A 24,403-nucleotide genomic window follows, 5' to 3' on the forward strand; every position below is an offset into this window, starting at 1 on the left:
TGGCCCCAAGTGATCCACCTGCCTCGGTCCGCCAAAGTACTGGGATTACAGGTGTGAGCCACCACGCCCAGTGAGAAGATTATTCTGAGCTTTTTAAAGTGAGACAGGAAACAGCATGTAAACGCTCCCAGTGCATTTACTTCGGGTGGCGAGGTGCACAGCAGTAGTCTCAGATGTGTGAAGGGCAGCTGTGAGAAATAAACCTGAAAAGACGGGATGGAGACCTTGAACACTAGACTAGGGAATCTGCTCTTGATAATTTAAGCAAACGGAAGCCAATGAAAGTCTTTGGCACACTGTTAATCAAAACTGCTCTTAAGGAAATTAACCTGGCAGGAAGATGAAGGGTGGATTGGCAAGAGGAGAGACTTCAGACTAGGAGACTAAGGGAGGGTGCTGCAACAGTCCAGGCAAAAGGAGTGGAATAAAGGTGACCGGCCGCGGCTAGGAAGCTCTGGAGTCTCTCAGTGGGGACATTAGAGGTACCACTCCAGGACAGAGCTCCCTCCTGGGGCAGGGACTGGGAGGAACCGAAGTTATAGCCACACCCCCGGTGACGCCAGGTGGTCGGCTGTGGCCTCCCATTGGCTACACCGGCTGCCAGTCCCTGGAGGAGGCGGTGCCCTTCCCTGCCCTCTCGGAGCTCGGCGTTAGGAGTGCGCGGGCTAAGAGCCCGGGGAGACTGGGGGCCAAGCGCGGCCGGGACGTCGGGCGCTGCGGCCGGGGACCCGCTGCTGAGATAGGCAGGTGAGAAGACCCGGGGACGAGGGGCCACCCCAGAGTCCCTGCCACCCTGGGATCCCGCCCCCTTGAGTGCGCGCCATCCCGGGGGGCTCGCGGGTCCAAGGTTTGGGGCGCCGGGAGGAGCGGGCGGGCAGGGACTAGGGGTATGGAGCGGACTGACTCGGGATCCGCCGCCGCACCTCCCGTCACAGCCCGGAGTCGGCCCTCAAGTCTGGATGTCGCCCGGAGAAGTGGGCAGGGGGCGGTGGCCGGCGGTCCCTCGCCCCCTTGGGCTCCCGTGACGTTCTGTTTGGAAACATCGGGCCCGGGCTTCTGGCGCGGCGCGAGCGGTCCCGGGGGCGCAGCGGGGCAGCCCAGGGTTCCCGCGCCGAGGAACCCGCGCGGTCAGGGATGCCGCGCTAGTCTTCGGCTTCGGGAGATCCACCAGGATCTCTGGGACGAAACTTTAAACTCAAACCTTTAAAGAGGCATTTTGTACACCTGGAGTTGCTGGCACGTCAAAGCACCCTAAGGTGACCTACCCTGAAACCACTGTCCCCGAAGTTAGTGGGACACTTTTTAAAGGACAGCACTTTTTACCCGTGGATTTTGTTGTGCGTAACGCTGTGGAAATAGAAGTCGAACCACTTACACTGGAAAAGCGCTGGTGGTGGGCTACCTGAGGGTCACTGCTTTCTTTGTGAAAATGCCAGTCTTGGAAGCCTGGCCCGCACAGCGGTGTGTCCCAGAGGAGTGTGCAACGAGGAGCTCCGGGCAGGGCCACCGAAGGGCAGGCGTTGCCCAAGTGGGGCTAGGTGGCGGTCAGAAGGTTCCTTAACCAAGGCATGCCTCGGTCTCATCTAGAAAGATCTTTTACACACACACACACACACACACACACACACACACACACACACACACACACACGATTACCTAGCCCAGTTAAGGTGTCCCTTAAGAGGCAAAAACTAAAGAATATCATAGAGGCTAACACTGCGCTTCATCAGGGTAAGCCTAAGTAGAAGAATTATTTCATTTCTTTTTCTTTCCTTTTTGGGATTTGGAAGAGAAACAGGAAGTCAGAGATTCAGAGAAAAGAGCATTCACTCCACAACTGTAAACAGTTTATCTTATGTCAGTAAATATTTCCAAAAGTCACTGGGGGGGTATTTGGAACACCAAGACTTTTTCCTGTCCCCTGAAGTGAAGATAGATTACTTTCAACTTCAGAATCTAGACATGATAGATTCCTTTCAGGTTCAGAATCTAAATGTGGTATTTTATTTATTTAGCAGTCGGCTATGTTATATAGTTATATATATAGTCTCAATGTTATATAGTTCTATAATATTAGTGGTAATGAAAAGGATGGTGGATATTGTTTAAAATTAGAATTTTTAATGGCCCAACATGGTGCACTAATACAACAGTTGCTTTGTACTTGTTACCTAACTGAAATTACAGAATGAAATGAGGGAATCAGGTGTCTAGATCTCAGTGCAGACCATTATCCAACCAATTTGCAGTTTTGATTTATTATGACCCATTAATAGGGAATGTAGATGTTAAATGCCAATTTAATAATATTCTTAAGGCTTTGCTACTTCACTATAAAATATATAAGTAGCATAACTAAAGAAATAGGTATGTTTAACTTTGAATTAATTTATTGTGTCATTATCATAGCAAAGTGCTCTAAGTAAGATATATGTATGATACTTTTCATATTTGAGGTTGACAGTTAGCTCTCAATTTTTCGAGTTAATGGTGAAATTCTTGGCAGGGATAGCCACAAGTTATGGTTCATTCAATTTGTAAATGCGGTCCTAGTATACATCCATTTAAACGGCGACTTTTTCTTTAGTCATTTGTAAATACTTGATTTTTAAAATTGAGATCTTAATATAAGTCATACACTATAAGATTTTTCCTTTTAAAGTATACAGTTCACTGGGTTTTGGTATATTCACAAAGTTGTATAGCCATCACCAATATCTAATTCTAGAATATTTTCATCACCCCAAAAAGAAACCACATATCCATTGTAGTCAGTCTCCATTAGCTTCTCTTCACAGCCCTTGGCAACCACTAACCTACTTTCTGTCCTTTGGATTTGCCTCTTATGGACATTTCATATAAATGGACTCATACAATATGTGGCCTTTTGTGTCTGGTATCTTTTACTTAGCATAATGTTTTCAAGGCTCTTTCATGACTATAGCATGTATCAGTACTATATTCCTTCTTTATGGCTGAATAATATTCCATTGTATGGATATACCACTTTTTTTTTTTTTTTTTTTTTTTGAGACAGGGTCTCACTCTGTTACCCAGGCTACAGTGCAGTGGCAGGATCTCGGCTCACTGCAACTTCTGCCTCCTAGGTTCAAGCGATTCTCCTGTCTCAGCCTCCCTAGTAGCTGGAATTATAGGCCTGCACCACCATGCCCAGCTAATTTTTGTATTTTTAGTAGAGATGGGGTTTTGCCATGTTGGCCAGGCTTGTCTCGAACTCCTGACCTCAGATGATCTGCCTGCCTTGGCCTCCCAAAGTGCTGGGATTACAGGCGTGAGCCACTGCACCTGGCCAGATCTACCACATTTTATTCGTTCATCTGATGGTGGGCACAGACTGTTTCTACTCTTTGGCTATTATGAATAATGTTGCTCTGAACATTTATTTACAAGTTTTGGTGTGGACGTGTATTTCATCCCTTGGCATATGACCCTATCCCTTGACATAACGACCCAGCAACTCCAATGCCAAGTATAAAGTTACCAATACTTTTTATTGGTATACGAAATATAAAGTTACTCCAATAACTTGGTAACTTTATATTTAAACTTTTTTTTTTTTTGAGATGGTGTCTCATTCTGTCACCCAGGCTGGAGTGCAGTGTATGATCATAGCTCACTGCTCAAGTGATCCTTCCACCCAGGCCTCCTGAGTAGCTGGGACCACAGGTAAGCTCCCCCACACCCAGCTTATTTTTCAGTTTTTTGATAGAGATGAGGTCTTGCTATGTTGCACAGTCTGGTCTTGAACTCCTGAGCTCAGAGATGAATTCTCCCACCTCAACCTCTCAAACTGTTGGGATTACAGGTGTGAGCCACTATGCTGGCCTGTTTAAACTTTTGAGGAACTGTAAAACTGTTTGCAAAGCAGCTGTACCATTTTTACATTCCCACCAACAATGTATGAGGGTTCCCATTTCTCTACATCCTCACCAACCTTGTTAGATGTCTTTTTCATTAGAACATCCTATTTGATGTGAAGTGGAATGTTGTTGTGACTTTGATTTGCATTCTCCCTCCTAGCAAATAATGTGCTTATTGGCCATTTGTATATCTTCTTTGGAGAAATGTCTATTCAGATACTTTGCCCATTTTTATCTATTTATTTATTTTTGATTTATTATTATTATTGTTTTTAGAGATGGGGGTCTCCCTCTGTCGCCCAGGCTGGAGTGCAGTGATGTGAACATGGTTCACTGCAGCCTCTACCTCCTGGGCTCAAGTGATCTTCCCACCTCAACCCCCAAGTAGCTGGGACTATAGGCATGCACCACCATGCCTGGCTAATTTTTTTTTTTTTTTTTTGTATTTTTATAAAGACAGGGTTTTGCCACATTGCCCAGGCTGGTCTCAAACTCCTGAGCTCAGGCAGTCTAACCGCTTCGGCCTCCCAAAGTGCTGGGATTATAGGCATGAGCCACCATGCCCAGGCCTTTGCCCATTTTTTAATTGAGTTATCTTTTTTTTTTAATCATTGAGTCCTGAGTCCTTTATATATTCTAGACACAGATCCCTGAGATATATAATTTGCAACTATTTTTCCCATTCTCTGAATTATTTTTGCACTTTCTTGATAGTGTCCTTTGAAACATAAAAATTTAAAAATTTTGATGAAGTCCAATTTATCTATTTTTTTCTTTGATTCCTTGTGCTTTAGGTGTCATATCTAAGAATCCGTTGCCTAATCCAAGGTCATGAAGATTTATACCTGTTTTTTTCTAAGAGTTTAGAGCAAGCTTGTCCAACCTGTGGCCTGCAGGCCACATGCAGCCCAGAATGGCTTTGAATGTGGCCCAACACAAATTTGTAAACTTTCTTAAAGCATTATGAGATTTGTTTTGCTTTTTTTTTTTTTTTTTTAAGCTCATCAGTTACCATTAGTGTTAGTGTATTTTATGTGTGGCCCAAGACAATTCTTCTAAAGTGGTCCAGGGAAGCCAAAAGTTTGGACACCCCTGGTTTAGAGCTTTGGCTGGTACCTGTAAGTTTGTGATCCATTTTGTGTTACTGTGTATATACGGTATGAGATATGGGTCCACATTTATTCTTTTGCATATGGATATCCAGTTGTCCCAGCATCATTTGTTGAAAAGACTATTCCTTCCTCCATTGAATGACCTTATCACTCTTGCCAAAAATCAATGTGAGGCTTTAATTCTGGACTTAATTTTGTTCTGTTTATCTATATATCTATCTTTATGCAGGTACCACACTGTGTAATCAAGCTACTGTATAGCTTTGTAGTAAGTTTAGAAATGGTAACATGTGAGTCCTCCAACTTTTCGATTTTGTTTTGTCTATTCTTCAGCCCTTGAATTTCCAGGTGAATTTTGATCAACTTGTCAATTTCTGCAAAAAATGCAGTTGAAACTTTGATAGAGATTGCATTGTGTGTGTATAGTCATTTGCAAGTATTGCCATCTTCACAGTATTAGGTCTTCCAATCCATGAATATACAATTTCTTCCATTTATTTAGGTATTCTTTAATTTCTTTCAGTGATGTTTTGTAGTTTTCAGTGTACGCATCTTGCACTTCTTTTGTTAAATTCATTCCTAAATATTTTATTAGTTTTGATGCTATTGTAAATGGAATATTTTCTTATTTTCATTTTTGGATTTTTCCTTCCTAGTGTATAGAAAAACAACTGACTTTTATATGTCGATCTGATTTCCTAAAACCTTGCTAAACTCTATAGTTTAGTAGTTTTTTGTGGATTCCTTAGAATTTTCCATGTACATGATCATGTCATTTGTAAGTAGAGATAGTTTTATTTCTTCCTGTCCAATCTAGATGGTTTTTTATTTTATTGTCTTGCCCTCGCTATTATCTCTATTACAATGCTGAATAGGAGTGGTGAGAAAAGACATCTTTGTCTTGTTCCTGATTTCAGGGAGAAAACTGTCAGTCATTTACCAGGAAGTGTGATGTTAGCTGTGGGCTTTAGTAGATGTCTTCTATCAGGATGAGGAAGTTCCCGTCTATTTGTAGTTTGTTGAATATTTTTATCATGAAGGGCTGTTGGATTTTGTTGAATGTTTTTTTCTGCGTCTGTTGAAATGATCATCTGGGTTTTTGTTCTTTATTCTAGTCACATGGTGCATTACATTGATTGATTTCAATTTGTTGAAAAACATGCACTCTTCATATTATTTTTAAAACTGTAGACATTTTACTGTAGGACGTAAGCAAGTTATTTTACATGTAGAGCAAAAATTGACCAATATTAACCTTTTGTCCTTTATATTATTCACATGGTGCATTACATTGATTGATTTCAATTTGTTGAAAAATATGCACTCTTCATGTTATTTTTAAAACTGTGGACACTTTACTGTAGGACATAAGCAAGTTATTTTACATGGAGAGCAAAAATTCATCAATATTAATCTATTAACAAATGGGTAAATAGACTCCTCTTATTGCTTAAGCTGAAGAGTATCCCTACATTTCTGCGGAATTATATTGATAGTTCAAGACTTAAAGATGCCCCTTTCAGGACTACTTTTCATTTTCTAGTATTGCATCCATATTTTCTTTCCCTGTTCACTGTAAAGCTAATAAGGAGAAAAATGAAGCAGCCCCAGAACTGTGAACATGTTTGTGATCGACAAACTGCATTATCTACTCCTAAATCATTGCTAGTAAATGCCAGTGTGAATCATTAATCATAAATGCTAATATGGGTAATGGAAAAGGTTATTAAGGTTAATCTCCTTAGGAAAAATCTCAGAAAACAATGGGGTGAGGATTCTATGAAAACAAAGAAATGAAAAGAGAATGACTTCCAGCTCTACAGTAATATGTTTCCTTTAAATTAAGGCTAGAATTTAGGGACATCTGAAGGCTTTAAGAGGTTGGGGTGCTCTTAATAAATGTTGTAGTCTTTTAAGAATAATTCTGCTTATATTTATTTCTCACGTACTGAATGATATTGTCAGTATTAATGTGAAAATTGATTTAAGTACAAAACAGTCTTTATGCTAGGAAAATAATCTTTTAGTGGGTTTTTAGCAGCATAAAGTTTTTAAAAACTGGTATAGGATTAGGGAGGGTGCTATATTACACTAAATACTGGGAAAATCAGTGTGGTTATATTTTTAGAAAACAAAAGAATAGTATACTTCAACTGCAGTTCCATTCCAGGGCTCTGAGAGTTTTGCTGTCACAGTTCTTCGTAACAGAGGCTTTCCATTCCTAATGTAAATTTCATAGCAGGGCAGTTCATAGCAAGGGGAATTCAGAAATACATTATTAGGCTGCTTATTAAAAATAGCCTGATAAAATATTACCAAACATTTAAAACCAACTTTATGAATCTCAGAGCCAGAAACCATCATGCTTCCAAAATCAAGTTAACACTTCAGAATTTCGGAACCAATTCCCTTGCATCTTGTCGTCTCCCTTACAGTGCTTCTCCCTGCAATTAATCTCCTCCAAAAGGAAAGTTAATATGGAAAACATGAATTCCAGATTTACTTCATATGGCTAACTCCAAATTGCATGTTCATATACCTTCTCTTACGTCAAATAAAAATTATGCAAACTTGTCAGGATCACAACAACTTACCCTTAAATATGCCAAAGGACCTCTGGCTTGAAAGACTTAACCTGGACCTGGCCAAATTGAGAGTGGTGATAAGGAATCATTATAGTAAAAATCCAAACTGTAAATTGTAGCAATTGAATCAAACTGTAATACTTCCTTAAATTTCAGAATATGGTAAAATTATGAGCTGATAGATTCAAACAATCTTATCTGTTAGGCACAGCTAAAATAGTAACACCCTGTGTTTATGTGGTGGTGTTATACTGTCTGTTGTTCTACTAGAAATAGCAGTACTTCATTTGTTCCTCACTACATATCCACAAGGAATAATGGTTTGTTGTCAACATGCCCCTTTTTCTGGACTGGCTAAACTGAGACCTAGAAAGGTTAAGTAGCATAGTTGGGCTCCAGCCTTAGTCTCCTATTTCCCACTAAGTTCTTTCCGTAAGCCCTCACCAGTTCTGGAATTCGCCTTAGAATTTAAAACTTGTACATGGATCACACTAGACAGTGATTAGAATGTGTACATCGGATAATTTAACAAATTATCCTGCATGTTAATTGTGTTGTACCATTTGAATGTTTTGCTTTTTTTTGTTATTTTGGTTTTTTTTTTTTAGAATAAATATGGCAGAGCTTTCTGAGTCAGAAGGACCAGTAGATTGGAAAGAACGGTGCGTAGCTCTGGAGTCCCAGCTCATGAAATTTAGAGTTCAAGCGAGCAAGATACGAGAGCTCTTAGCAGAGAAGGTAAGCTTTCTCCCTAAGCTTTGTTATTAAATGTCAGCTATTGAGGGCCTGTTTCATATATATTAAATAATCTCAGTACTTTGGGGGTTGGATTTAATTTTTGTCAAGTGTTTGAAGCTATATTTGGCATATTCTTTGCCAGTGTTAGGGTAGATTGGACTTTAAGACAAAAAATATTTATTTGCAAATGCTAGTGGCATATGTGAGTCACTATATTTGGCATATTCTTTGCCAGTGTTAGGGTAGATTGGACTTTAAGACAAAAAATATTTATTTGCAAATGCTAGTGGCATATGTGAGGACTGTGTGTGTTTGATGAATGTAGACTTCATTCATTCCAGAGAGAAAGCTATAATTTATTTGATTTTATTAGAGGAGTATGACAGCTTTGATCTACTAAATGTTTATAAAAATCACATTGAGGGGATTATAGAAAAAATTATCTATTGGTAGTAAAATGTGTTTATACCGTATTTGAAAGATGTACCTACTTAGGAATCTGTGTTGACTAAGTATATATTACTAAATTCTCGCCTGGGTTAGAATTGAGTTTAACATAATTGTATGCTTTTCTAATTATGTAATTAGAATTTCATTTGTATTACAGGACTTTTTTGCAAGTATGTGTATAAAACCAATAGATTTGTTCATTTATTCATTCAACAAATATTCTTTGAGGGCTAATTATGTGTTAGACACCATTCTTAATACTACAGTTACATATGTGAACAAGACAGTCCATGTTCCTGTTTCCAGGGAACTTGCATTCTAGACCTGTGCTGTCCAATACAGTAGCCCCTAGCCACATCTGGATGGATGTTCAACACTTCAAATAAGGCTAGTTCGAATTGAGATGTGTTGCAAAAGTGAAATAAATACTGGATTTCAAAGTTTTAGCATGAAAGAAAGAATGTAAAATATCTCAGGAATAATTTTTATATTGATTTTATGTTGAAATGATATTTTGGATATTGGGTAAAATAGGCAATATTAAAATTAATTTTACCTACCTCTTTTTACTTTTTAAATGTGTGTATTAGAAAATTAAAAATTACACCTGTGGCTCATATTATATTTCTATCGGACAGCACTGTCTGTATGAATGGATGAATGATATTAGTGGTTATTCAGAATTGATCAGAAGAACTTAAGGTGGTTTCTGAAACAATAGTCTGCATAATCCTTTTGGGATAGAGACTGCTACATGTATCATACCTCCAAAAAAGGTATTAAATATTCTTTTCATTGCTAGCCAAGAATCTCTTAGTGCAGAATTATTCTAATAAAATTCATTGAAACATCATTCAGTCTAAGCTTGCATATATATCATCTCAAACTTTTGGGCTTTAACATCTTTTAGGTGAAAGACTAAAGTTATCCTTACTCACTTTGGGTCAAGGATGACTCAGTAGTCAATCAATGAATCAATCCTGAACTTCAATGTGCTTTATTTATTGATATTCCAGCAAAAGTATAGCTTATAAAATCCCAGTTTGAGTATCGACAAGTTGGAGAAGTTTTTTCTAACATAACTTAGTGGCTCATCTTTTATCTTTTGCTCTTCTCTCAATGAAAATCATTTTCCATGTTGTACTATGATTTATCTGGTATTTTCCAACCACCCCAACTGCCCCATACAGTGATTTTTGTCAAGATTCACCAATTATGTCCTTGTTACTAAACCTCATAGACACTTCCCAGTTGTTGCCTAAGCCTCTCAGCAGTTGACACTGTTGACCACAGGATCCCTCTCAAAATTTTCCTGGTTTTCTTGACTTCTGTACTTGTTTGGCTTCCTTATGGACTAAGTAGAAGGTATCAACTTATTTGGGTTCCAATTAGTTAACCTTTACATTCTAAATTTTTTGGCAACATTTGTTCTGTTCTTTAGAAAGCATGTTGCAGCAAGTTTCTCAGTAAGTGCCCATTTAAAAAATAATACAAGTGTTGTTATCTCCAATAATTTCTCTATAAGTAAAATAGCTTTTTTATTATTAATTTTTATGCTATTAGATTAAATGTTTTCTTTGTCAGTGAATGACCATTGATAGGAATAGTATTTCGGAATTGCTGTTCTAGTTGTGGTTTCTTTTTCTTTAATTTTCTTTTTTCTTTTTTTTGGTCTGTAGTTTGTATCTGTGACATAAATTCTTTGGCAGATCTAAGAAATGGAATTATTCTGATGTGTTTTACACATTGGAAAGTAGATAAATGTGCCAAGTTACTCATGGCTTCCCAGTAAATATATTCAACACAAAAATATGAATAAGGATTTTCACAATATTTTCTGTTATATTCTATTATGAATATTTTTCTCAGGTTTAAAAATTTATTTTGGTCTCCATCCATGTTTTAATGAAAACACCTAATATTTATTGATTTATTATGTATAGGATAAACACTGTATAGGTATGATTTATTTAATTCTTATAACAACTTGTGAAGTAATACATTTTGTTGTGCTCATTTTATAGATTAGGAAACTGATGCTTACTATGCCAAGAAATCTTCTAAGTGCTTTAAATATATAAACTTTTAAATCTTTTTAACTATCGTATGAGGTAGCTACTAATATTATCCACATTTACAGAAGAGGAAACTTAGGCATAGAAAAGTTATTTAACTTGACTGAGTTCACACCAAAAAGTGAATAATGGAGCCAAGATTCAAACCCAGATATTCTGCCTTTATAAGCCTGAAGGCTTAGCCATCACCCTCTATGGCCTTTCTAATTTTCACCCTCCTTGCCTTCTCTGATGTATCTATTCACTCATCCATTCTGTCCTCTATTCAGCCATGCAACGTAGAAATCCACTTCTGCTCAGGGGCAGGTACCTGTGTGTGTGTGTATGTATGTATGTATGTAATATTAACAATTTACATAACATTACTTATTTTTCAAAGCAAACCCCATGGCATTACTTCTAAGTGCCAAATTGCGTCAAATGTTGCATTCCAGAGACTGGTCTGGTCCTATCCACCTCTTTGGTTTTGTGTTAGCACCAGTCAGCCCCAGGGCTTCTCCCTAATAGTGCTCTATACTTTCCCCCTAAATGGATGCAGGCCCAAGGCTGAAGATTCTTGAGAGAATACTAATTTGGTTCTTTAGCTCTTTGCCAGGAATTGTGGCCAACTTCTCTTTCCTGCAACAGTTCTAGTTCTTAGTTCCACTTTATTGGTTATGGGTATAGGAAGCTGACCCTTGGGGCCAAATATGGTTCCTAAGTCTTTACTGCAACCATCAACTAGTTTAAACCCCACAGTAACCCTATGAGGTGATTGTTATTATCCTCAATCCAGAGAATTAATATTAAGGCTGAGAGTAATTGAGTAGCATGCCCAATATCACACAGCTAACAAAAAGCAGAGCTGCCGTTAGACCGTAGATCTTTCAGACTTGTGATGTAGCTAGTAGAGTGTCTGGCACATAGAAGTAACTCATTATTATTTTCCTGTGTCTTTCTGTTTTTTTGTTTTGTTTGGTTTGGTTTTTTGAAATGGAGTCTTGCTCTGTTGCTCAGGCTGGAGTGCAGTGGCGCAATCTCAGCTCACTGCAACCTCCACTTCCCAGGTTCAAGTGATTCTTCTGTCTCAGCCTAATGAGTAGCTGGGACTATAGGCACACACCACCACGCCTGGCTAATTTTTGTATTTTTAGTAGAGACAGGGTTTCACCATATTGGCCAGGATGGTCTTGAACTCCTGACCTCGTGATCCGCCCACCTTGGCCTCCCAAAGTGCTGGGATTATAGGCGTGAGCCACCGTGCCTGGCTTTTTTTCCTGTGTCTTTCTGAATGGACACACTGGTTAAGTGAATGGGGAGGTGACCTAAATGTAATTACATTTGTGTGTGTGTGTGTATGTGAGAGAGAGAGAGAGAGACAGGATCTCACTCTGTTGCCTAGGCTGGAGTGCAGTGGTGCAATCTCGGCTCACTGCAACCTCCACCTCCTGGATTCAAGTAATTCTCCCACCTCAGCCTCCCAAGTAGCCGGCATTACAGGCACGGGCCACCACATCAGGCTAATTTTGTATTTTTGTTAGAGATGGGGTTTCACCATGTTGGCCAGGCTGGTCCTGAACTCTTGACCTCAAGTGATCTACCCATCTTGGCCTCCCAAAGTGCTGGGATTACAGGCGTGAGCCACCATGCCTGGCCTTAAATGTAATTACATGTTGATAGCAGATGTATTTCTGAATTTTTTTAAGGAAAAATATGTGAGATGATCTAGGTGTTTTTATGATTAGAGATGAATTTTAATTATACATGCCCTATATTTTTGGAGATGAAGTTGGAGAATACATGGGATCTTTTAGAAAAGTTGTTTTGCACCTATTTTTTTCATCACAGTTTCCAAGTAACTTAGAACATTGAAGCTTGTGAAGAAAAAGGCCTTATTGAAGTCTTGGGCAAATGCTGCTGTAAGTGGGAGAGGTCTTTAGAGGAATTTAAGGAATGGTGTTGGAAATATCCCTAGTATGCCAAATATAAACTCTTCAGGGAAGCTGAGATTTAAGTAGTTTTCCTACTTTACAATATTACTAGTTAGTTTTCTGAGTCAGGGAGGGAAAAGGGAAAGTTTCTTTGTAAGTTGACGTGAAATGTTATTTCCTATGAGTTAGATTTTCAGTGAAAAGGAAAGGGAGAAAAATATGAAGAATTTTCCCTTTGGACATCAGCATGGCTTGCATATTCTCATGCTACCTCTACCTGATGTGGTATTGCCATTTGGAATTTCCTGCCACTTGGCATTTCTTTTGTGAATGTGATCCCCCTGAAGCAGCCTTGGATTGTGTCATAGGAATAAGGAGTCCTTGGACAGCATAGCATATGCTTTTACCCAACAATCCGGTACAATATCATGATTAACCTATTTAAATTATGCATTCCCTCAGTTACTCTACTGGCTTGCCTAATGTTTCACCGTGTCTACTGGAAATTCTACATATACTAACAATGAGACTGTACAGGCTAATTTAAATGTCACATCTTTGGTTACTGGTTGAAGATATTTATTATAAAAACATAAAATAATGTTTGGTGGTAGAATGTTTCACGGGGTCTGTGGGGGAAAAGACAGGAGGAGAGACACGTGGCAGGGAACTGCTGTCCACATCAGTGGATGTGAAGATCCTACAGGATTCCACCTAAATTAACCAATCCATTAAACAAATTTATTTATGTACGATCCCGTTAACAATGAGAGGCTCTGTAAGTATACAGGCTCAATGGCAAATTTCCTTCTGCCACTTGTTGTTAAGTTCACTTTGGCTACAGAAGGTACTTCTGTAGTAGTAAATTAAGCACTAGGCTTAGAATTTGCTGCTTCATTTTGTTATTACATAATTGGCCTGTTCATAAAATACTTATTTTTGTCCAAAGCCTGATATGGGACAATAGATCATTTCAGGTTTGTTTTTCTTTTTTTTTTCTTTTTCTTTTCTTCCTTTCTTTTTTTTTTTTTTTTTTTTTTTTTTGAGACAGAGTTTTGCTTTGTCACCCAGGCTGGAGTGCAGTGGTACCTTCTGCCCCCGGGGTTCAAGTGATCCTCCTGCCTCAGCCTCCCGAGTAGCTGGGACTACAGGGATGCACCACCATGCCCAGCTAATTTTTGTATTTTTAGTAGAGAAGGGGTTTCACCATTGTTGGCCAGGCTGGTCTCAAACTCCTGACCTTAACTGATCTGCCCACCTTGGCCTCCCAAAGTGCTGGGATTACAGGTGTGAGCCACTGTGCCCGGCCATTTCAGGTTTCTTTTACTGACTTAAGATAGATTGGCTATGGAATTGGCCCAAGGGTTACATCGTATTCTCTATTGTGAAAGTATAAACTTACATGAATATTGTCTGCGTTGCTTTTTTGAGTATTTTGCAAAGTTATTGTCCAGCTTGAATGATTATATTAATAGAAACAATCACTCAAAAACAAAGCATTACCTTTCTTCTTTTCTTGTTCTTGTTCTTTTTTTTTTTTTTTTTGAGACGAAGTCTCACTCTGTCGCCCAAACTGGAATGCAGTGGTGCGATCTCGACTCACTGCAGCCTCTGCCTCCTGGGTTCAAGCGATTCTCCTGCCTCAGCCTCCTAAGTAGCTGGGACTACAGGCTTGCACCACCATGCCTGGCTAATTTTTTGTATTTTTAGTAGAGACAGGTTTCACTGTGTTGGCCAGGCTGGTCTCGAACTCCTGACCTCGTGATCTGCCCACCTCGGGCTCCCAAAGTGCTGGGATTACAGGCGTGAGCCACTGCACTCGGTCAGCATTACCTGTCATACTACTCTTACATTTAAACTGGTTTTAAAATAATCTAAGTTTTATTGGATATACCTAATGTATATTTACATTAATGCAATGTGAAGTGTTCAGAATTTATAATCTGTAATCTAGATTGTGAAAATGTAGTGATTACCCTTTATCAAAGTTTATCCACACATCATAATTTTTTGGAGTTAAAATCTTTTCATTCATTCGTTCATTCATTCATTCATTTTGTTCAGTAAACATTGAGTTTCTGTTATGTGTATTCATTATGCTTTCCTCAACCATTGTTGTATAAGTAAATCATCCAACATCTGGAGAGAGAGCACTTAGTTTTTTCTAGGCAGTGGCAGAATTCTGTTAGAATCTCAGATTTCTTTTTTCTTTTCTTTTCTTTTTTTTTTTTTTTTTTGACATGGAGTCTTGCTCTGTTGCCCAGGCTAGAGTGCAGTGACGCTATCTCGGCTCACTGCAACCTCTGCGTCCCAGGTTCAAGTGGTTCTCCTGCCTCAGCCTCCCAAGTAGCTGGGATTACCGGTGCCCACCACTGTGCCTGGCTAATTTTTGTATTTATGTAGAGACAGGTTTTCACTGTCTTTTTTTTTTTTTCTTTTTTTTGAGACGGAGTCTCGCTCTGTCGCCCAGGCTGGAGTGCAGTGGCCGGATCTCAGCTCACTGCAAGCTCCGCCTCCTGGGTTTACGCCATTCTCCTGCCTCAGCCTCCCAAGTAGCTGGGACTACAGGCGCCCGCCACCTCGCCTGGCTAGTTTTTTGTATTTTTTAGTAGAGACGGAGTTTCACCGTGTTAGCCAGGATGGTCTTGATCTCCTGACCTCGTGATCCGCCCGTCTCAGCCTCCCAAAGTGCTGGGATTACAGGCTTGAGCCACCGCGCCCGGCTTCACTGTCTTGGCCAAGCTGGTTTTAAACTCCTGACCTTGCGATCCACCCACCTTGGCCTCCCAAAGTGCTGAGATTATAGATGTGAATCACACACCCGTCCCTCAAATCTCAAATTTAGCCTCTCTTGGTTATATCTCTATCTCTTTGTTTTTTTCTGTGATAAGTTCCCTGATAACATCTAACTTAGCATTGTTCCTGTTATGGATGTTATGCCTTTAAGTTACAGATAGAAGATTTCTAGGCTGAACGAATAGCAGACAAAGGACAGAAATCAAGACAAATGCTTTTCAGCTAAGATTTTGTGTGTGTGTGTGTGTGTGTGTGTGTGTGTGCGCGCGTGCGCGCGCTTTTTTTTTTTATTTGGGACTCTGATTTTCATATAGTTCTGTATCACTATACACTGTGTGCATCTGGCTTATAAATTCTGTAGCACCTGTGGTTCAACTAAAAGGGCATTAGGGAATCAGAACATGAAGACTGAAATCCCAGCCATGTACAAGGCATGTTCATTCTGAACATCAATTTCCTAATCTCTGTAATGGGAATAACAATTCCTGTCTCATAGCGTAGCTGTGAAATAGTGTATTTGAAAGTTCCTGGTTCCTAAACACTAATTTGAATTTTTAAAAAGTTATCTTCTATTCCCTGAATTATCTTTCTTTCTCCTGGGATTATTTTCCTGTTTTTATGTTTGTAATTACTTTTCAGGTTGCAAACTTTTCTCAAATGCCTGATGATTTTTAGTGGTCTATTTATATTTAAGAATAGGACACCTGCAAAGTGGCAGTTATGTATAACTGGTCAGTTGCTGGTTAGCAGTCAATCTTTTCTTTAGTGTGAGTGGGTGGGAGAGTACCTGCTGGGCGGTGAGCTCATAGATGGCATAGCTGTTGGACTAGTGCACTCCAGTTCATTTATTCAATTTCGTAAGAGAAGAACTTTTCCATTTTTTTAGCAGGAAGTAAATGCTTAGCTGCTAGACATTTGGCAGATGGGGATAAGAGAGAAGGTTTCAAGGAATTAGTTGACTCTAAGGGCCACAGATTTTCCATTAACACCTACTGTTTTCAGTCCGACATTTCACTCCACCTCTAGGTCTTTACAGGGCTCTGCAGGGCATTTGGCCCTTAGGAGGAGAAGCTCAAGACTTATTCTCCAAGCCTTATTCTAGGCTATGCTACCCAGAATTCTGCTACACTAAAAATAGGGGGATTAATTGACTTATGCATATTTAATGGTAAGCTGGCCCTTCACCCCCAACCTCCTTTATCCCACTTGGCTCCTAAAATGCTAGCAGCCACCCTTTATTCTACAGGAGGAGATAGAAGTCTCTAGGGACTCCATGAGTCCAGGAGGAAAGAAACAGGGATGCTGACATCAGTAGTTTCCCATCAGGGAGCATCCTGAAGTTTTTAGTCAGCTTTTTAGTCCTTCACCCTTAAACCTAAGTAGCACATCATGGGTGACCGGACATCTGAAGAAAGCCCCTACCATGAAAGAAAGATAGGGCACAATCAGAAAAAACCAGCATTGCCTATATGGGGAAAAGTAAGCAAAACAAAATGAGCAAAACTCTATCATTGAATATTCTCAGAGAGAAAGGAAAGGATAGTGCATCCATGAAACAGGGAGTATTCAGAGAATAAATAAGCGCTCTTAGAAAACCAAAAACATTGTAGAAAAAAATGGCAAACTTAAGAGCAGGGTTGAAATATAAACTTAGGGAAAGTTCCTGGGAAGTAAAGCAAAACACTAAAGAGATGGAAAACAGGAGAGAAAAGATGAGAAATTTAGAGGTCCAGTTCAATATGTCCAAGATTCAAGTAATAGGAAGACTGGAGGGGAGAAAATAAATGAAACAATACAAGAAAGTTTCCTAGAATTGAAGCATACAAGATTCCAAGTTGAAAGTGTCTATCAAGCACCTACCATAACAGATTAACATAATTTCCACCTCAAGGTACATCATAATGAACATTTAGAATATAGAGATCAAAGAAAAGATTCAGCAAAGCTTTCAGAGAGAAAAAACAGGTCACATACAAAGCATCAGGAATTGAAATGGCTTCAGACCTTTCAAATGCACCACTAGAGATTAGAAGATAATGAAACTATGTCTTCAAAATTCTGAAGGAAAATTATATCAAACCCAGCATTCTGTACCGAGGCCAATTATGAATTTTATTTGAAGGTAGAATGAAGATATTTTGAAGACATTCAAGGTCCCATGTAACTTCTCTGAGGACTCTCCAAAGGGAGTGCTTTATTAAAAGGAGGAAGTAAACCAAGAACAAGGAAGGCATGGGATACAGGAAACAGGAGATTGTATAGGGGAGAAAGTCAGCTGTCCCCAGGCAGAGAGGGGAGCCAGTTGAGCCTCCTGAGTAGCTGGGACTACAGGTGTGCACCACCACATCCAGCTAATTTTTTTGTATTTTTAGTAGAGATGGAGTTTCACCATGTTGGCCAGGATGGTCATGATCTCTTAACCTTGTGATCTGCCTGCCTTGGCCTCCCAAGTGCTGGGATTTCAGGCATGAGCCACCGCGCCCGGCCTTCTTTATGTTATTCAGTAAGGCTTTGAGAAACATAAAAACAAACACAAAGTAAATCCAGTTGCGAAGTAAGTGGGCTTGTTTAGTTTTCTCAGGGGAAATGTTAATAGGATGTTTCCATGGAAATAATTATCTAAACAAAATAACAATTTATTGTGAGTTTTCAGAATGCGTCACAAAGCATTTGCCACATATATTTTGATGTTAGATGTGCTTGGGATCAGGATTGTTATATCTTCTTGATGAATTGCTTCATTTATAATTATTGATTCTCTTTATTGCTAGTTTTGTCTGGTTTTAATATTGTTTTAAATTAATATTTGGGTCTATTTCTCTATCTCTTTAATTTCAACCTCATAGTGAAATATTTTAAATATGCTTTTTGGTTTTTTGAGACAAGGACTAGCTCTACCACCCAGGCTGGAGTGCAGTGGTGAGATCTCAGCTCACTGCAACCTCTGCCTCTCCAAGCTCAAGCTATCCTCCTACCTCGGCCTCTTGAGTAGCTGGGACTATAAGTGCATACCACCATGCCCAGTTAATCTTTGTATTGGGTTTTTTTTTTTTTTTTTTTGGTAGAGATGGGAATTTGCCATGTTGGCCAGACTTGTCTCGAACTTATGAGCTCAAGCCATCTGCCTGCTTTGGCCTTGCAAAGTGCTGAGATCACAGGCGTGAGCTACCATGCCTGGCAAAATTATGCTCTTTTAAATAGTGTGTAGCCAGATTTATTTATCCAACTACAGAAATAATATCTTTAAATATATCTGAAATCAAAATAAATGCATTCTATTTTCTGTATGTCATGTTGATCAAGTTTTCTTTATCTCTCCCTGTTTCCATCCTTCTTCCCTCCTGGCATTTTTGGAAGCTCTAGATTGAATTTCTTTTTCTTTTTTCTTTTCTTTCTTTTTTTTTTTTTGAGGCAGAGTCTTGCTTTTGCCCAGGCTGGGGTGCAGTGGCGTGCAATCTCATCTCACTGCGGCTTTTGCCTCCTGCATATAAGATTGGCATGCTCAAAACAAAAAACAAAAACAAACCACATTTCTTTATGCCAATAGCAACTGACTTTAAAAAAGCATAATAGAGATGAAAACAGCAATCAGAATAGCAACAAAATTTATACCAGTCTAGGAATTAACAGAGATGATGACTTTTTCTTTTTTTTTTTTTTGAGACTGAGTCTCACTGTGTCGCCCAGGCTGGAGTGCAGTGGCGTGATCTCGGTTCACTGCAAGCTCCGCCTCCCGTGTTCACACCATTCTCCTGCCTCAGCCTCCCGAGTAGCTGGGACTACAGGTGCCCGCCACCATGCCTGGCTAATTTTTTATATTTTTAGTAGAGACGGGGTTTCACTGTCTTAGCCAGGATAGTCTCGATTTCTTGACCTCGTGATCCACCTGCCTTGGCCTCCCAACGTGCTGTGATTACAGGCGTGAGCCACTGCGCCCGGCCAGATGATGACTGTTATACACTGAATTTCTGTTAAGTGTAACCACTTAAAACTCTTGTCTCCTTAACTTTTTTTTTTTTTAGTTGCCAGCATTGACTGGCACAGTGGCTCATGTCTATAATCCAAGTGCTTTGGAAGGCCAAGGTGGGATGATTGCTCGAGGCCAAGAGTTCAAGACCAGCCTGGGCAACATAGTAAGACCCCCCGCCATCTCTACCAAAAAATTAAAAAATAGGCTGGGCATGGTGGCTCATGCCTGTAATCCCAGCACTTTGGGAAGCTGAGGTGGGCAGATCACTTGAGGTCAGGAGTTCGAGACTAGCCTGGACAACATGGCGAAACCCCATCTCTACTAAAAATACAAAAATTAGTCAGGTGTAGTGGCACACACCAGTAGTCCCAGCTACTCAGGAGGCTGAGGTAGGGGAATTGCTTGAACCTGGGAGATGGAGGTTGCAGTGAGCCAGCCAAGATCGTGCCACTGCACTCCAGCCTGGCAACAAAGTGAGGCTCTGTCTCAAAAAAATTAAAATAAAGAAATCAAAATTAGCCAGGTGTAGTGTGCACACCTGTAGCCCCATCCACTCGGGAGGCTGAGGCAAGAGGATCGCCTGAACCCAGAAGTTCCGGGCTGCAGTGCTATGATATGATGCCTGGGGGGGAAAAAAAAGGCTCGCACAAATACTTTATAACATTATAATAGAACTTCAGACTGGAATGTGGCAAGGAAACGTGGGGGATGATTAAAAAACAAATCTGTATAGGGTAGTGTAGTGGTGGGGGATTTGGTGAAGGAAAGGTGAGGAAATCAAGAGCAGTGGAGAGCAAGGTGTCAAAACCAGGAACTGCTGAAATCCTTACAATAGCTGGAATTGATTTTTCTTTAGATAACACTTTAGAAACTAGGCATTTTCTAGAACACAAACCAGCACCTTCAATTTAAACTTCCAGGAAACTCTTGAAATTTAAGTAATTATGTATCTTTGATGGACAATGGAAGATGCTAAATGCTATGTGAATCCATTAGAAACCGTAAAATGGCAGGTAACCAGAAAGACTTCAGATGTCTCACCTTATCCTAGAGAGAACTAGTGGTTTTTCCAACATTGCCACAAAACGACCTACTTTGAAAGCCTAAGGTGGTGTGGGGACGGGTTGGAAATAACACTTAGAGTAGGATGATTATTACAACTGAACGAGATTTTTCGTCTTGGAGAGTAATTCAGCCCTCAACAACCTCTTGAGCTTTGCAACAGGAGCAGACTTTTAATTTGTAATATTAGATGCATTTTCATGAAAAGGAAAAAATACACATTCTTTGTTCAGAAAAATCTTTCTCTGAAGGTTAACTTATCATTGTACCATTAATACTTTATCATCTATTTAATCTGGAATGTATCTTAGTGATTTTTTTGTTTTGTTTTTTTTGGGGGGTGGGGGATAGAGCCTCGCTGTATTGCCCAGGCTGGAGTGCAGTGGCATGATATGGGCACACTGCAACCTCTGCCTCCTGGGTTCAAGTGATTCTCATGCCTCAGCCTCCTGAGTAGCTGGCACTATAGGCGTGTGCTACCATGGCAGCTAATTTTTGTATTTTTGGTAGAGATGGGATTTTGCCATGTTGGCCAGGCTGGTCTCAAACTCCTGACCTCAAGTGATCTGACCGCCTCAGCCTCCCAAAGTGCTGGGATTGTGGGCATGAGTCACTGTGCCCAGCCTATCTTAACGATTTAAATGGACTTTTTTTTTTTTTAACCTTAAAACAAATCTGTGTAATACATTTATTTTTGGTATATGTTTATACAGTTTGTGGAATGGAAAGTTAGGAAAAGCTCTGTACTTTTTTTTTTTTTTTTGAGACGGAGTCTCGCTCTGTCGCCCAGGCTGGAGCGCAGCGGCACGATCTCCGTTCACTGAAAGCTCCACCTCCCAGGGCCATTCTCCTGCCTCAGCCTCGCGAGTAGCTGGAACTACAGGCGCCCGCCACCATGCCCGGCGAATTTTTTGTAGTTTTTCAGTAGAGACGGGATTTCACCGTGTTAGCCAGGATGGTATCGATCTCCTGATCTCGTGATCCTCCCGCCTCGGCCTTCCAAAGTGCTAGGATTATAGGCGTGAGCCACTGCGCCCGGCTGCTCTGTACTTTTTGTGAGTATACTTCTTGAGTATACTTCTTGAAGCTGAGACACTGAATTTCTCCATTTCACATCCAAGGACTGAGAGCTAAGAGAAGATATTCCTAGAAGCTGCATGTCAAAATGAGAGTGGCTTCCAATGGAATGATGACCAGATAGATGATCACAGGAATAGTCAGAGGATTATCTTTACAGGTCGACACATAACAGGGTAACCTTGGGGTTATCTATTGCTGCATAAAAAACTACTTCAAAACTTAGCAGCTTTATTGATTTAGCCATTCCACGATGTATACATATTTAAAAACATCGTGTTGTACACAATAAATATATACAATTTTTGTCCATTAAAGAAAACCGTAGTGGGCTGGGTGCGGTAGCTCACGCCCATAATCCCAGCACTTCAGGAGGCTGATGTGGGTGGATCACCTGAGGTCAGGAGTTTGAGACCAGCCTGGTCAACATGGTGAAACCCCGTCTCTACTAAAAATACGAAGAATTAGCCAGGCATGGTGGCAAGTACCTGTAACCCCAGCTACTTGGGAGGCTGAGGCAGAAGAATCGCTTGAGCCCAGGAGGCAGAGGTTGCAGTGAGCCGAGATCATACCACTGCACTCTATCCTGAGCAACAAGAGGGAAACTCCATGTCAAAAACAAACAAACAAACAAAAAAAAACAGAACAAAAAATCCTTAGTGGCTTCAATTAACAATCATTTTATTTGTTCGTGATTCTGTTGGTGGTTCTTTTACTCTGTTTGGCGTGGAATGGGATCACTCATGTGACTGCATTCAGTTGGCAAATCAGCTGGAGGGTGGACTCACTGCGGGTACTGGGACAGCTGGGTCTGGATATCCAAGATGATTTCACTTGGATATCTAGGTCTCCTGGCCTCCCGTCTCGGCCTTCCAAGTAGTTAGGATTACAGGTGTTTCCAAGAAGTTGGGATCACAGGCGCATGCCGCCACACCTTGATTTCACTCACATATCTGACGCCTCAGCTGGGAATGGTGAAACAACTGGAAACTATCCTAGCCACCCTGCTAAACCGATCCCAAGGCAGCCAGATCTTTTTCCATGGTGATTGAGGGCTCCAAGAAAGAGCAAGTGGAAGCTGCAAATCTCTTCAGGCCCAGTCTCAAAAGGTACAAAGCACTCTAACAACCAAAGCCCGTCACAGTGTGGCCCAGTGTTAAGGGAAGGGGAAATATCCTCTATCTCTTGATGGAGGACATCCCATGGAAAAACAGCACGTGGGATAGGAGTTACTGGACCACCTTCTGGTTGTCTAACATAAACTTGTTTCTGTCTATTGAGAAATTGAATTGTTTTCAAGTTTCACATGTAGTGCACCTTTCAGGTCTGTCTGTACTTCAAGAGGGTGGACCTACCTCTGCAGAAGATGATCTCTAAATGTATTCCCAGTATCTGCAGCATTGATAGACACTGGGCAGACTGGTGTAGGGTGGGGCAGATAATAATTTATATTACAGGTGTGTCTTAAAATTTTAAGGGTAAACACTAAGTTTTGCCCTCCTTCTTCCATGTCTACAATTGTGCCTACACTTTAAATTATAACACATACATATATAATATAAATTGTCCTTGCAGAAGCTAAAGTTAATACAATATCATTTTCTGTCTTCTGAACAGTGATCTTCACATTATTCGACTATCCATTGAATATTTCTTCATCTTCCTTTGTATTATTATCTTGAGCTTTCATTTTATTTTTTAAAATAAAACATACAGACCTTAGGCAATTATTCTGCATTGTACAGGGAGTGTACTTTTATCTTTCAGCATAATTGTGCTATTCCTAGTTGTTCACTTTTTTTCTTCTGCTTCTTCCCATTACTTTGAAGTCTCTGAGTATCTCTTAAATTTGGTAATTTATATTTTTCACGCTCATACGTATTAAATGATATGTGAATTCTTTGTACAATTTTTCATGTTATGAGCTCTCTCTTCTACTGGGTTCAGAGTAGAGTTTACTTCATCTGTATTATCTATTGCTGTATTAACAACCCCAAAATTTCGTGGCTTAAAACAACTGTAAACATTTATTATCTTCCACAGTTTCTACGGATTAGAAATTTGGGAGCAACTTAGCTTATGTCTTCAATGAGGTTGCAGTCAAAATGTTGGTCTGGGATGTAGTAATCTGAAGGCTTGACTGGAGCTGGAGGGTTCATTTTCAGTGGTTCACCAAAGTGGTTGTTGGCAAATTGGTATTGGCTGTTGGTAGGAAGCCTCAGTCCCTAAGTGTATGGATGTCTCCACAGGACTGCTTGAGGGTTCTCACAACATGGTGACTGGCTTCCCCAAGAGGAAGTCATCCAAGAGAATGCAAGGTGGAAGATGCAGTGTGTTTTATGACCTACCCTCAGAAGTCATACTTCATCATTTCCACAATATCCTGTTGGTTGCAAAGGTCAGCCCTATGTTGTGAAGGAAGAAACGACACGTGGGTGTGATTACCAGAAGGTGAGGATCGTTGAGAGCCCTTTAGAAGCTGGCTACTGAACCATCTATTGAGTTTTTTCTCTTTCAGTGACTGTGTATTTCTAAATTTTTAAGACTTTTTTTTCTTTTTCTTTTTTTTTTGAAACAGAGTGTCACTCTGTTGTCTGGGCCTCAGTGCAGTGACTTGATCTCATCTCACTGCAGCCTTGACCTCCTGGGCTGAAGCAATCCTCCCACCTTAGTCTCCTGAGTAGCTGGGAATACAGGTGCATGACACCATGCCTGGCTAATTTTTGTTTTTTTGTTTTTTTTTTTTT

General features: G+C 40.1%; 1 protein-coding gene across 3 annotated transcripts in view; it reads left to right on the forward strand.

Moving 5' to 3' along the window:
* The first annotated feature begins 610 nt into the window (after positions 1-610).
* Positions 611-24,403, forward strand: part of PLEKHH2 (pleckstrin homology, MyTH4 and FERM domain containing H2) — a 130,924-nt gene continuing 107,131 nt past the window's right edge. The window contains exons 1-2 of one of the 3 annotated variants that reach the window (XM_038006869.2): positions 611-747; positions 8,187-8,316. In XM_038006869.2, coding sequence (XP_037862797.2) covers positions 8,194-8,316 — 123 coding nt within the window. In that variant the 5' untranslated portion in view covers positions 611-747; positions 8,187-8,193. Of the gene's footprint in view, positions 748-3,618; positions 3,688-8,186; positions 8,317-23,999; positions 24,108-24,403 lie in introns of those variants that run through there. The other 2 variants (XM_073022943.1, XM_038006870.2) reach the window with 2 other exon arrangements.

The sequence above is a fragment of the Chlorocebus sabaeus genome, chromosome 14 (assembly GCF_047675955.1).
Source record: "Chlorocebus sabaeus isolate Y175 chromosome 14, mChlSab1.0.hap1, whole genome shotgun sequence".
NCBI classification, from domain to species: domain Eukaryota; kingdom Metazoa; phylum Chordata; class Mammalia; order Primates; family Cercopithecidae; genus Chlorocebus; species Chlorocebus sabaeus.